The sequence below is a fragment of the Electrona antarctica genome, assembly GCF_951216825.1.
Source record: "Electrona antarctica genome assembly, chromosome: 18".
Classification (NCBI taxonomy): domain Eukaryota; kingdom Metazoa; phylum Chordata; class Actinopteri; order Myctophiformes; family Myctophidae; genus Electrona; species Electrona antarctica.
Window position 1 is genome coordinate 24,649,678 of NC_136799.1, and position 12,046 is coordinate 24,661,723.

At 43.7% G+C, this 12,046-nt stretch overlaps 1 protein-coding gene across 1 annotated transcript in view; it reads right to left on the minus strand.

Annotated features, from left to right (window-relative positions):
* atr (ATR checkpoint kinase) overlaps positions 1-12,046 on the minus strand; it is a 43,982-nt gene that overhangs the window by 22,141 nt on the left and 9,795 nt on the right. The window contains exons 12-28 of the mRNA XM_079528495.1: positions 11,800-11,900; positions 11,306-11,480; positions 10,063-10,218; positions 8,080-8,274; positions 6,791-6,886; positions 6,555-6,635; positions 5,854-5,949; positions 5,419-5,549; positions 5,120-5,263; positions 4,762-4,855; positions 4,191-4,316; positions 3,771-3,977; positions 3,450-3,563; positions 3,254-3,369; positions 2,438-2,558; positions 1,755-1,892; positions 688-859 (exon numbers count right to left, since the gene is read on the minus strand). Coding sequence (XP_079384621.1) covers positions 688-859; positions 1,755-1,892; positions 2,438-2,558; positions 3,254-3,369; positions 3,450-3,563; positions 3,771-3,977; positions 4,191-4,316; positions 4,762-4,855; positions 5,120-5,263; positions 5,419-5,549; positions 5,854-5,949; positions 6,555-6,635; positions 6,791-6,886; positions 8,080-8,274; positions 10,063-10,218; positions 11,306-11,480; positions 11,800-11,900 — 2,263 coding nt within the window. The remainder of the gene's footprint in view (positions 1-687; positions 860-1,754; positions 1,893-2,437; positions 2,559-3,253; positions 3,370-3,449; positions 3,564-3,770; positions 3,978-4,190; positions 4,317-4,761; positions 4,856-5,119; positions 5,264-5,418; positions 5,550-5,853; positions 5,950-6,554; positions 6,636-6,790; positions 6,887-8,079; positions 8,275-10,062; positions 10,219-11,305; positions 11,481-11,799; positions 11,901-12,046) is intronic.

A 12,046-nucleotide genomic window follows, 5' to 3' on the forward strand; every position in this document is an offset into this window, starting at 1 on the left:
CTTAGATAGCACTTTTTAGACTTAGATAGCATTTGAAACAGACTTATAGCATGTCATGTAGACAGCACAATAATTGCATTGTATGTAGTCATAGCACATCATAGTACATATGTATAGCATAGTATAGTATATATGTATATTTAATATGTATAGTGTCATTATATAGATATGTTCTAGTTACGTTCTTAGCTTACGCATGTTTCTTGATAAATGCATTTTATATATGTGATGTATTCCCATACTTTTGTTCTTGCCTAATGTAAGTCGCTCTGGATTAAGAGCGTCTGCTAAATGCCTAAATTGTAAATTGTAAATTGTACATACGGGTAAACCCTGTTCTAGACAGTATACTGTACTCTAAAGGCTGATAGCGTAGCTAGCTAGCTAGAATGTCCTGCAATTAGGAAGTCAAGAAAATAAATTAAGATTTCTCTCATCCCGGCCCCTTACATCATTAGTTTTATTTAGTTACTAGTTAGTATGCTAAAACCGATTTGATGACCTAGGGTTAGGGTTAACTTAGGGTTAACTAACCCTAACCGCGACAGAAGATAATATGAACCAACCAGCAGCTGTTCCAAAACTATTGGCTAGTTTAATTAGTCAGTAGTAGTGTCTAATTAGCCTTTAAAATGTATTTGATGTTGTTAGTGTGTGTGTGTGTGTGTGTGTGTGTGTGTGTCTCACCGCTCTGTTTGGACTTAGAGGACAGGATGTGACGACTCCACTGAGTGAGGTGAGCCAGCATACTGAACACCGTCTGCGTGCTGAGCTGTGATAGGCTGGAGGCTGTCTCCTGGACACGCCCCCCTCCTCGCCCGTCATCTGCGGTTAGTACGGCCAGCATCTCTTCCCTCACCTGGGGGGAGGGGAGGAAGAATGGGATGCAGATAAAGATGTAAGTACGGAGGAATGGTGATAAGGGAAGTAGTGAAGGAGGCATGGACAGATAAAGCAAGCTTCAATCTTTTCATCTTTTTTTGCAGGTCTTTTGGGGAAACGAATGACTAATTACTAAAAAGATATCCGACTAATTGAGAATTACAGAAAACCAATACTTATAATGGTAGGTGTTCTATAAAATCACACCCGTGTGAAGTGAGTGGTGCAACTCCGTGTGGGGGTCTCCGGGGGGGTCCCCGGAACTTCCAGACCCACAGGAACGAGCCCAGGGTGCCGGGCCGGTTTCCGGCGAGCCGCCCCGCATCCGAAACGGTTGAGAAATGACAGTTACCGTGTGGGGGTCCCCAGGGGGTCCCTGTACTGTACTGTCACATGAAATCATCATACAGTTAATATGTGTGTGTGTGTGTGTGTGTGTGTGTGTGTGTGTGTTAGGCTGCGCAAGTGCGCAACAGTGACACTTGGTGATGAAAACCAACCAAACGCTATTTTCGTGCTCGGACACAGGGACACAGCCAGCCAGCCAGAGACACACAAAGCTCCCTATAGGAGTGGTACGTTGCACCACTCAAAAATATAAATATCGGATCGGGAAAAATCGGTATCGGCAGATACTCAAAATCAAATGTATGAAAGGAATCGGATCGGAAGCAAAAAAACTGATGTCACTGACCATCATTTTGATCTTTCTTCCATTATTTTATGTCCTTTATTCAATTATATCACAGTCATTTTATTGCCATGGTTTTCACATAGATTTATTTGTCGATTGCTCCTCCCATTAATACTCGAAGTGATTATGAAGATAATGGTTAGTTGCAGTTCTAGCATATAATACAGTACATACTCACCTCCTGTTGCTCGGTGTCAGTGCAGCCCAGCAGCATGTACAGTAGTATATGAGACAGCAGGTAGATGGTGACCTTGTAGTCGTGTTTGATGATGATACTGCAGCATGTGAACACCTTTCTGGCCAGCTCATGCCTCACCTGGAACATCAAAAACAGGCATTTCTGTTTGAGTTTCTGCAAGTTCCACAGAGGTGGAAATGGGGGGGGGTGGGGGGGGGGGGGGCTGCGGGGTTACGTGCTCCACCTGGCTTCATTGTCTAGGCTTGGACATTTCTTCTCCCTGGAAATCTAGTATGGAGTTTAAAGTTGTTCCAAATCCAACATTTAGTATAATGTTGTTATGAATAAACAAAAAGTACATTAACATACACGTGACTACACTGTTCCTGGAAGGAACACGTTATTCCAATAAGTTCCTTCATCAGGCGGACCAGGGGGAGGCAGTTTAGAGTCCAGGATTACTGCATGTTTTTGTGAGGGTACCTACTGTAGCCTATACATGGGGAGAACAACATGCAAACTCCGCACAGAAAGGCCCTTTCACCACGCAGCGCCCAGAGCCTCCTCAGGAATTGAACCCGGGACCTTCTAGCTGTGAGGTAACAGCGCTACCGACTACGCCACCGTGCCCCCCAAAATGGTTTAAGCATAATGGTTGATGTTGAACCATTATAATTACTGACTTTGCTAATGAGATATCCAGCCCATGTAGCCGACCAGTCAGAGAACCTGCTTCCCATGTTGCTCAGGTACACCGGTTTCTTCAGCTTTGACCAGTCCACCTCCTTCTGACAGCTCTTATACCTGCAAGGACACATGAATCAAAGTTGGGTGGGCAAAATAAGAAAACGGAAAAGAAACATGTTTTATATTTTAAAATTCATTCTTAATTATTTCGATGCCCGCTAGGTGGTAGCATAAGCACAGCTAAGCCTTGCCAGCATTGACTCCCCATTGTAACGACCCGCCGTTTCATTTCCGGGTTATCAGAGAGGTGGGGGCTAGTGTTGTGAGCAGTGATCGTTAGCATTAGCTCATACCCCTTAGCTCTCATCAGAAACTGTTACATGTCCGGAGCGATGCGAGACAAAGTCACAAATGATTTTCGATCATCAGGATGCGCGACGGCTAAGGCTAACCATGGACAGCACTCGAAGCGTTAGAGATACAGGGCTTTGGAAAATTTGCTTTTAATAATAATGGATTTAAATGGAGCCTGGATGTAAAAAGTCCCATAGCTGGTGGGGACGGAGGTGCACCATAGCAACCGGAGCAATGCTAAAAGGTAAATTGATGGCCGCCGCTTTCATATATGGAGTATACGGGGGGTACGAACATGTTCGTAGATGGCTGATGCCGTACCCTAGCCTAGGGGGTACGATTATCATCGTAGATAGCACAGAAAGAATTAAGAACAGTAGATTATTCGAAAGAATACATTTGGTCAGCCATGCACATCCCTAGTGTCATTGAGTGTGTGTTTGCTTTGATCTGTCAACCTGGTATTGAGGTGAGGCTCCAGGATCTCTTGGATCTGTTCAGGGAACCTCCTCCACAGCCGCCGGCCTGGAGAGTCAGTACGACCCTCACGGCACTCAAAGACTGATAGCAGCTCCTACACACACAGACACAGATTAAGAAATTGCAGCTAGATTAAAAAATCAAAAGTGTTTGTGTGTGTGTTTGTGTTTGTACCTGCATGGCATAAGCAGCAGAATCTTGCCCTCTTACATCGTCAGCATAAGCCAGAAATGTTCTTGTCAGTTCCGTCAGCAGCTCATAAGCGAAGTTAGGATCATCCACCCCACTCTAACACACACACACACACACACACACACACACACACACACACACACACACACACACACACACACACACACACACACACACACACACACACACACACACACACACACACACACACACACACACACACACACACGTAATAAAAACAACACACTTAGATGTATCATAGGATGGTGATTAATAGGGAACTTGCGCCAATCAACCTCTTACCACGAAGGTGTTGCGGTCACCATGCGTTTGTGTGTGGGACAGGTCCAGACGCCCAGGGTCGACGGCACCCAGCTCTCCCAGACACTCCCCACAGAGGAGCCTGGCCTCCGGGGACGAGTCCTGGCATCCCTTCAGCAGCACCGCCACCAGGCTTGAGATGACCGGCTCTACCGCCTCGCTGGCACACACCTGACGTAGCACCCACTCCTACAATGGATGCACATACGGCAAAATGTCCATACTGTTAATTTAACACATGGCTGATCGGTCCAGTCATTCCAGTGGTTAGCTAGAGAAAAACAAACAAACACACAAGAGGTGAAGGCAAAACGAACATTTTTGCCTTTCACGTGGCGGAACCGACTACTTAACTCACCTCCAGTGCAAACAACTCATGCACGTGTGTGTGTGCATACACACCTGCTTGCTGTGCATCATGTCCCTGAGGCTGGTGAGTGCATGGATTCTGACATCCACGTTCTCGTGCTGTATGGCCCTCATGGAGAGCTGCAGTGCTGCAGCCAGGTCACTGCTGCCAGACGTCAGCTACACAAACACCACATGACCACTGTTACTGCTGCAGTGTTGCCACAACAACTGTACAAAACATGGCCGTCTAGTATCATCCCTACCATTGCAGTCATACATACGCTGCCAGTAACACAATTAATGGTACTATGTAGCATGTTGATTTTTGTAAACAGCCAAGCATGTGCTAGAGTTCCATTTCCTAATTTTCCTCATTCTGTTTTCCTGACAAACTCAATAGTTACAGTATGCTTCTCCATTACCCCACACCCACCAATATGCATTTCTTATTTTACAGGGTGACTTCATTCAGATCAAGCAATGACCCATAAAGTTACATGACTTAATGCTACATATTTCGCCCAAACATAGGGCACAATCTGCTGAGTCAAATTCCTTGTATGTGTGAGCATACTTGGCCTACTGTATAAACTCAGTCTGACTGTGATTCATTGATGCAGACCTTCTTGTAGTCCTGTAGAACCGTGTGGATTTCTTTCAGTTCAGGATTGTCTGGTAAGAAGTAAATCTCATGGAGGAAGTCTTGGACCTCTTCTCTGTGGGAGAGAAGTCAGGTTGTTCATCACATGTCATAAACCACATTATGTCTGGAACCAAATGCATAAATATTCCTTACAGTTTTGAGATTATACACAAAGAACCATAAACTCTCATTAAGACAAAATCAAAATGCAAACGACAGTGTGTTCATTCTATTATTTTCTTTTGTTACTGTAGCATACTATTTTTGATTACATGATAGCTGAGGTATTTTTAGTAACCCGTGTGACTGTGACTGTGCGTGCACGCAAATGCATTACCTGTTGTCCAATATGAGGAAGCGTATGATAGCGGCGGTCTCTTTGGGCAGTAGTGGGATGAGAGGGAGGAGTGCTACAATCACATGACTCAGCAGAGGACCCAGGTGGGTGGGCTCCACGCTCCTCACAAAACACTCCCACGTCCTGTCCACACACGAAGTAGGACGTGACAAATGAGGATAACAATCACATGACCAAATTAAACATATTTACACGTGTGTGTGTGTGTGTGTGAGAGAGTGTGAGTGTGAGTGTGAGTGTGTGTGTGTGTGTGTGTGTGTGTGTGTGTTACTACTGACTGGAAGCAGAGCAGAGGGAAGTCCTCCCTGTACTGCAGGCCAGTGCGGAGTGTTGTCATCATCTTCACCCGGACAGAACTGATGTGTTTGGAACCCATCAGTTTCATCAGAGCCATCACGCTGGTCAGGACCTGCACAGAAAAAGACATGAAAACCAACTCCAATACCGTACTTTATGTTGTACAAGCCAGACCACTCCGTTAGGCAGGTTAGAAGGAGCATGGTTCACAGAGTGGCCTCCCGTGCCTATAGGATGCTGGGAGCTAATACTGTACCTTAATTTAATCACAATTTATTATTGTTTCAACAGGTTGTTCAGAGTTCTCAAATTCCCGACCCGACGACGAAAATGTATGCCAATTAGTCGGTCCAGCCCGGGGCTCGGGTTCCATGATAAAATAAAATAAAATAAAGTCATGTCACAGGATCACCCACCTGCTTCTTGCGTTCCTTCTCCCCAGCGCTGGAGCTAAGCAGCTGCAGGTTGAAAAAGGCCAAGATGCCCAACAGTTTGGGCTGCAGATAATCAGCCTAATTCACAGACAAAGAAACAACATGACATATTTATCTAAGTTGAGAAGGAAGGAAAGAAGGAGATCACAATTGATATGTCTGATATCTGTTTATCTGATTGAGATTGATATGTACCGGTATACTGTATATGATTCGTTTTGTGTGTTACAGTATACAGTATATGTACGTATGTTGTTTCAACAATATTTAAATTATTTTAAAATGAGTTGTAATAATCTTAGATATTATAAGCATGCAACATGTAGAAAGAAAAAAAAATCAGACTTTGGTAATAATCAGAGTGAAAGATTAGAAGCTCCTCCCCAGAAATGTATGCATTTGATCACCATTCAGTCTGACACTTACAATTTAGGCATTTAGCAGACGCTCTTAATCCAGAGCGATTTACATTAAGCAATAACAAAAAGCATGGCATACATCACATATATAAAAAGTAGTTATCATGAATCATGCGTAAACTAAGAACGTAACAGTGGAGTATCTATGTAAACTATACATACTATACTATATAATATATTATACATGTGTACTATAAAGTGCTATGACTACATAAAGTGCAATTCTAGAGCTGTCTACGTAACAAGCTATAAGTCTTAGCTTACCATGCGTTCGGGAGTAGTGATTTCCCGTGGGCCTTGGTATGGGTCATCATTGGAGGCGAGCATAGCTAGGCCATTAAACACCTAAAATAACACCAAACAAACCCGTGCACTTATCAGCACTGTGGACAGAAAATAATTTGATTTTAAGCTGTATCAATATACAGATCTTCAATCAAAAGTGCGTGCGTGCGTGTGTCTGTGAGTGCGTGCGTGCGAGTGTGCGTGCGTGTGTAGACCTGCTGGTAATTCTCTCCCAGGCGTAGAAGCAGCTCATTGTGAAGGCCTTGAAAATCCTGCCTCAGCAGAGAACCCAGTTCAATCTCTGTCTCACTCTGGGACACAACACAGCATTAGAAATAGTTATATAAATGTATAAAAAGTCTGGTAAGTGGTGGTAATCACATCAAAAATCACATGTTATTGTTTTTATAAAACAAAATCAAACACTCATACGAGCTTTGATAATAAATGAAATGTTTCATTCCTCCTGACCGGAGATTTTAACAGGTCGAATTTTAATGCCAACAAAGTCACTCGTGACCTGTGTGGCGTAAGCTACCTATAGGTGCGCGCACACAGCGAAGATCATCTTTCATCTTTTCCCCAACAATGCACAGTTGCACACATCAATAAATTGAACATTAGCAATAGCTACGCTGGGAGTCTTGTAAACTACAAGGTTGGAGCTAAGTTTTCGTCCTCCGGCGACTGCATAGCCTGTTTTCTACTTAGGGTTTTGCCAAACTGGCATTCACTCTCCCACAGTAATAAGGAAAAAAACAACACATATTGGCCATTTTCACTCTATTAATTTTACACTCTTGTGTTACGGAACTCAATAGCATATGGAAGATCCATACGCAGTGAAGCAAATGGCCTGCATCCTTACGCCAGGGCTCCACCGGACGCGTTGCGTTGCGTCTGCGTCGCGTCAAAAAACGCACCGGTTCAATTTTAATGCACGCGTCGCGTCTCCGTCAACGCGGGCAGTGGAGCCACCCTTCATTGATTAAAAAGGGAACATTCCCTGACGGTGACGGAGACGCGACGCTGACGCGCCCGGTGGAGCCCGGCCGTAAGACTCACTAAATTGAGAATGGACGCAATCATGTCACCCTCCGGTGGTCCTGGGATGCAATACTGTACTCAGTACTGTACTCTAACGCCGTTGAAGTAGGTCCCTGGGACCCATCTAAAAGACCAACCCTGGGTCCCGGGATCCATTACATTACTATCTACAATCACTGCATACGCAGCCATAACCTTGGCATGGTATGGGGTGGTATCTCTCTCACAGGCAAGACAGAACTTATAGTACTTTTCTGGGTATCTCAATCCTCTCAATCCTCTTTTTTTTTCTTTTTTTTTTTTTACAAACTGTTAATACAAATTTAAATTAATCAATCAATCAATCCAACCCACTAAGCAAACAAGGGGTAATACCAACCATTTGCCATTTTTGCAAAAAAAAATGCTTACAAGCTGTACCTCGTTGTAAAGGTGGACAATATAATAATAATAATACCTGGAGATAGCGAAAGGCCCGCTCTAACTCGTCCTGATTACAAGAGCAGATCAGATGGCTGAAGATGTACTTGAAGTTGTTGATGAGAATCTCCCTCCTGTTGGCCTTCAGCTCATTGGCTAAAGTGCGGATGAGGGAGGAGGCGGTAGAGCTGGCCTTTGCCGCCAGGTAGGGCAGGAGTACCTGGAGAGTTCTCTACATACACACGAGCACAAACACAGACACACAACATACTATGACTAACATTAAATTTATAATCCGTTGTACGAAAATAGATAATCTACAAGAACACAGCTTGTAGATCAGCAATTTTGAGCAGTGGTGTAAAGTAACTAAGTACATGTACTCAAGTACTGTACTTAAAGGGGCATTCCACTCATTTTCAACATTTTACTATGTCATTAATATACATTAGAGCTGTTGTGTGGAAATAATTTTTAAAAAAGTCTGAAAAAGGTGGTGAAACATCTTGATGATGTCATCAAGATGTGTTTCACCATGTTAATGATTTTTTTCATATTTACAGTTCTAGGAAACACAGAATTATTATTTCCACACAACAGCTCTAATGTATATTAATGACATAGTAAAATGTTGAATATGAGTGAGTTGAATGCCCCTTTAAGTACAAATCTGAGGAATCTTCAATCTACTTTACTTTGCTTTGTGAGCTTGTAGATCTGCTATTTTCAACAATCTTTATACAATTTGAAGGCTTGTGAAATAGGACATTTTGTATAATGAGTACTTTTACTTTTGGTACTTTAAGTACATTTTGATGCCAATACTTTTGTACTTTTACTGAAGTACATTTTGAATACCAGACATTTCCTGCACTGCAATATTGACACTTGTAAATTGTAATTAAGTAAAACATTTGTGAGTACTTTTTTCCACCACTGATTTTGAACGATTATCAGGCTTTCTGTGCCTACAGTGAGAAAGTGGTAGTGGTCTTTCTGTGCCTACAGTGAGAAAGTGGTAGAGGTCTTTCTGTGCCTACAGTGAGAAAGTGGTAGAGGTCTTTCTGTGCCTACAGTGAGGTAGAGGTCTTTCTGTGCCTACAGTGAGGTAGAGGTCTTTCTGTGCCTACAGTGAGGTAGTGGTCTTTCTGTGCCTACAGTGAGGTAGAGGTCTTTCTGTGCCTACAGTGAGGTAGAGGTCTTTCTGTGCCTACAGTGAGGTAGAGGTCTTTCTGTGCCTACAGTGAGCAAGTGGTAGAGGTCTTTCTGTGCCTACAGTGAGGTAGAGGTCTTTCTGTGCCTACAGTGAGGTAGTGGTCTTTCTGTGCCTACAGTGAGAAAGCGGTAGAGGTCTTTCTGTGCCTACAGTGAGAAAGCGGTAGTGGTCTTTCTGTGCCTACAGTGAGAAAGTGGTAGTGGTCTTTCTGTGCCTACAGTGAGAAAGTGGTAGTGGTCTTTCTGTGCCTACAGTGAGGTAGAGGTCTTTCTGTGCCTACAGTGAGGTAGAGGTCTTTCTGTGCCTACAGTGAGGTAGAGGTCTTTCTGTGCCTACAGTGAGGTAGAGGTCTTTCTGTGCCTACAGTGAGGTAGTGGTCTTTCTGTGCCTACAGTGAGAAAGCGGTAGAGATCTTTCTGTGCCTACAGTGAGAAAGCGGTAGTGGTCTTTCTGTGCCTACAGTGAGAAAGTGGTAGTGGTCTTTCTGTGCCTACAGTGAGAAAGTGGTAGTGGTCTTTCTGTGCCTACAGTGAGGTAGAGGTCTTTCTGTGCCTACAGTGAGGTAGAGGTCTTTCTGTGCCTACAGTGAGAAAGTGGTAGAGGTCTTTCTGTGCCTACAGTGAGGTAGAGGTCTTTCTGTGCCTACAGTGAGGTAGAGGTCTTTCTGTGCCTACAGTGAGGTAGAGGTCTTTCTGTGCCTACAGTGAGAAAGCGGTAGTGGTCTTTCTGTGCCTACAGTGAGAAAGCGGTAGAGGTCTTTCTGTGCCTACAGTGAGAAAGCGGTAGAGGTCTTTCTGTGCCTACAGTGAGAAAGCGGTAGAGGTCTGGGAAGTCGAAGGCGTGCGCGGTCTGAGCCAGGCTATCCAGGGCCAACTCTCTCTGATTGGCTGACTCGCTGCACTGATCGGGCGTGCTCCGCAGGGCAGTCACATGACGTGAGTGCAATGACTCCACCAGGAACTAAACAACACAAGAGAGAGAAACAGACCAGGAACTAAACAACACAAGAGAGAGAAACAGACCAGGAACTAAACAACACAAGAGAGAGAAACAGGGCTGCAGCCATGGAACTAAACAACACAAGAGAGAGAAACAGGGCTGCAGCCATGGAACTAAACAACACAAGAGAGAGAAACAGGGCTGCAGCCATGGAACTAAACAACACAAGAGAGAGAAACAGGGCTGCAGCCATGGAACTAAACAACACAAGAGAGAGAAACAGGGCTGCAGCCATGGAACTAAACAACACAAGAGAGAGAAACAGGGCTGCAGCCATGGAACTAAACAACACAAGAGAGAGAAACAGGAACTAAACAACACAAGAGAGAGAAACAGGGCTGCAGCCATGGAACTAAACAACACAAGAGAGAGAAACAGGGCTGCAGCCATGGAACTAAACAACACAAGAGAGAGAAACAGGGCTGCAGCCATGGAACTAAACAACACAAGAGAGAAACAGGGCTGCAGCCATGGAACTAAACAACACAAGAGAGAGAAACAGGGCTGCAGCCATGGAACTAAACAACACAAGAGAGAGAAACAGGGCTGCAGCCATCCATTATTTTCTTAGCCATTATTATATGGGTTACTTTTTTTGATTAATCCGATAATCAAGAGCATTTTTATATAGATATTATTTCTTTACATATCAATGAGTCAAAGCAAGAAAATAAATGAAATCATCTGATTCACCAGAGACTAGACTAACAGATTATGGGTAAACTCTATGGGTAAAAAAATTTTTATGAATAAAACTACAAAATTGGTTCATCTACATAATTTCTCCATTGCAATATTATATTAAAGATAAATATAAATACAAACATTAACATACAGTATGAAGAAATTAGATATTGAACAAAACAAGAAAAGAGGTGTAAATATTGTTCTAACGCCAGCAACACGCTTATCTGATTGACAAAAGAAGCTTACATCCCTGCTGTTATATTTATTAAATGACATTAAGATTCTGAATTCAACAATAATTCCTACTCCAACTGCAATTCCAACTAAAACTATTATCTTGTTATGATGAATTATGTCACACCTGGCAGATGGGGTTCTTGTACTGGCTGAAGAGGGTCTGCAGGTGCAGGCCTTTGGCCTTGGCCAGGGCTCTGATCTGGGTGTATGCTGCCACGGACACTGGCGAAGACTTGGACAGCAGACAGTGGAGCAACCTCAGGACGGCAAAGGACACCAAGAGATGCATCGGGGATGCTCTGAGAGAAAGACAATTAAAAATTAAATATGTCGCTTAATGGACCTCCATAAGGCGTGTATGCGCAAAAACAGCACTGTGTGTGTGTGCATGCGTGCGTGAGTGCGTGCGTGCGTGCGTGCGTGTGTGCGTGCGTGCAAACCAAAACCAACAGTTTTCTATAGTTTGTATTGTTTCCCAGGGCATGGTTATAAAACAATATGTTCAAAAGTGTGTAAAGCTAACATCTACACGTGGGTCGTAGTGTAACAACACCAAGCAGAAATGAAACCTCAGGTCCCCTGCATAGTGTACGACGGTAATGGTGTGATTCTCCATACCTGCCTATCTCTCCTGTAGTGAGGATGAGAGTATTGCGCAGCTCGTCATCTTGGTTGACTTTAGCATTGGTGAAGGCCTCTGTCAGGCGTGTGACCAGGAGCTGGAGAAACGAATCCATGTCATCATCACCATCACATCATCAGGATGATTTTTGAGGGGCAATAGCCCCAACTATGTCCAGCTTTTGGTGTGTGTGTGTGTAAACACAAACTTTGTCCTGACTCCTAACAAACATTAAATGCCATT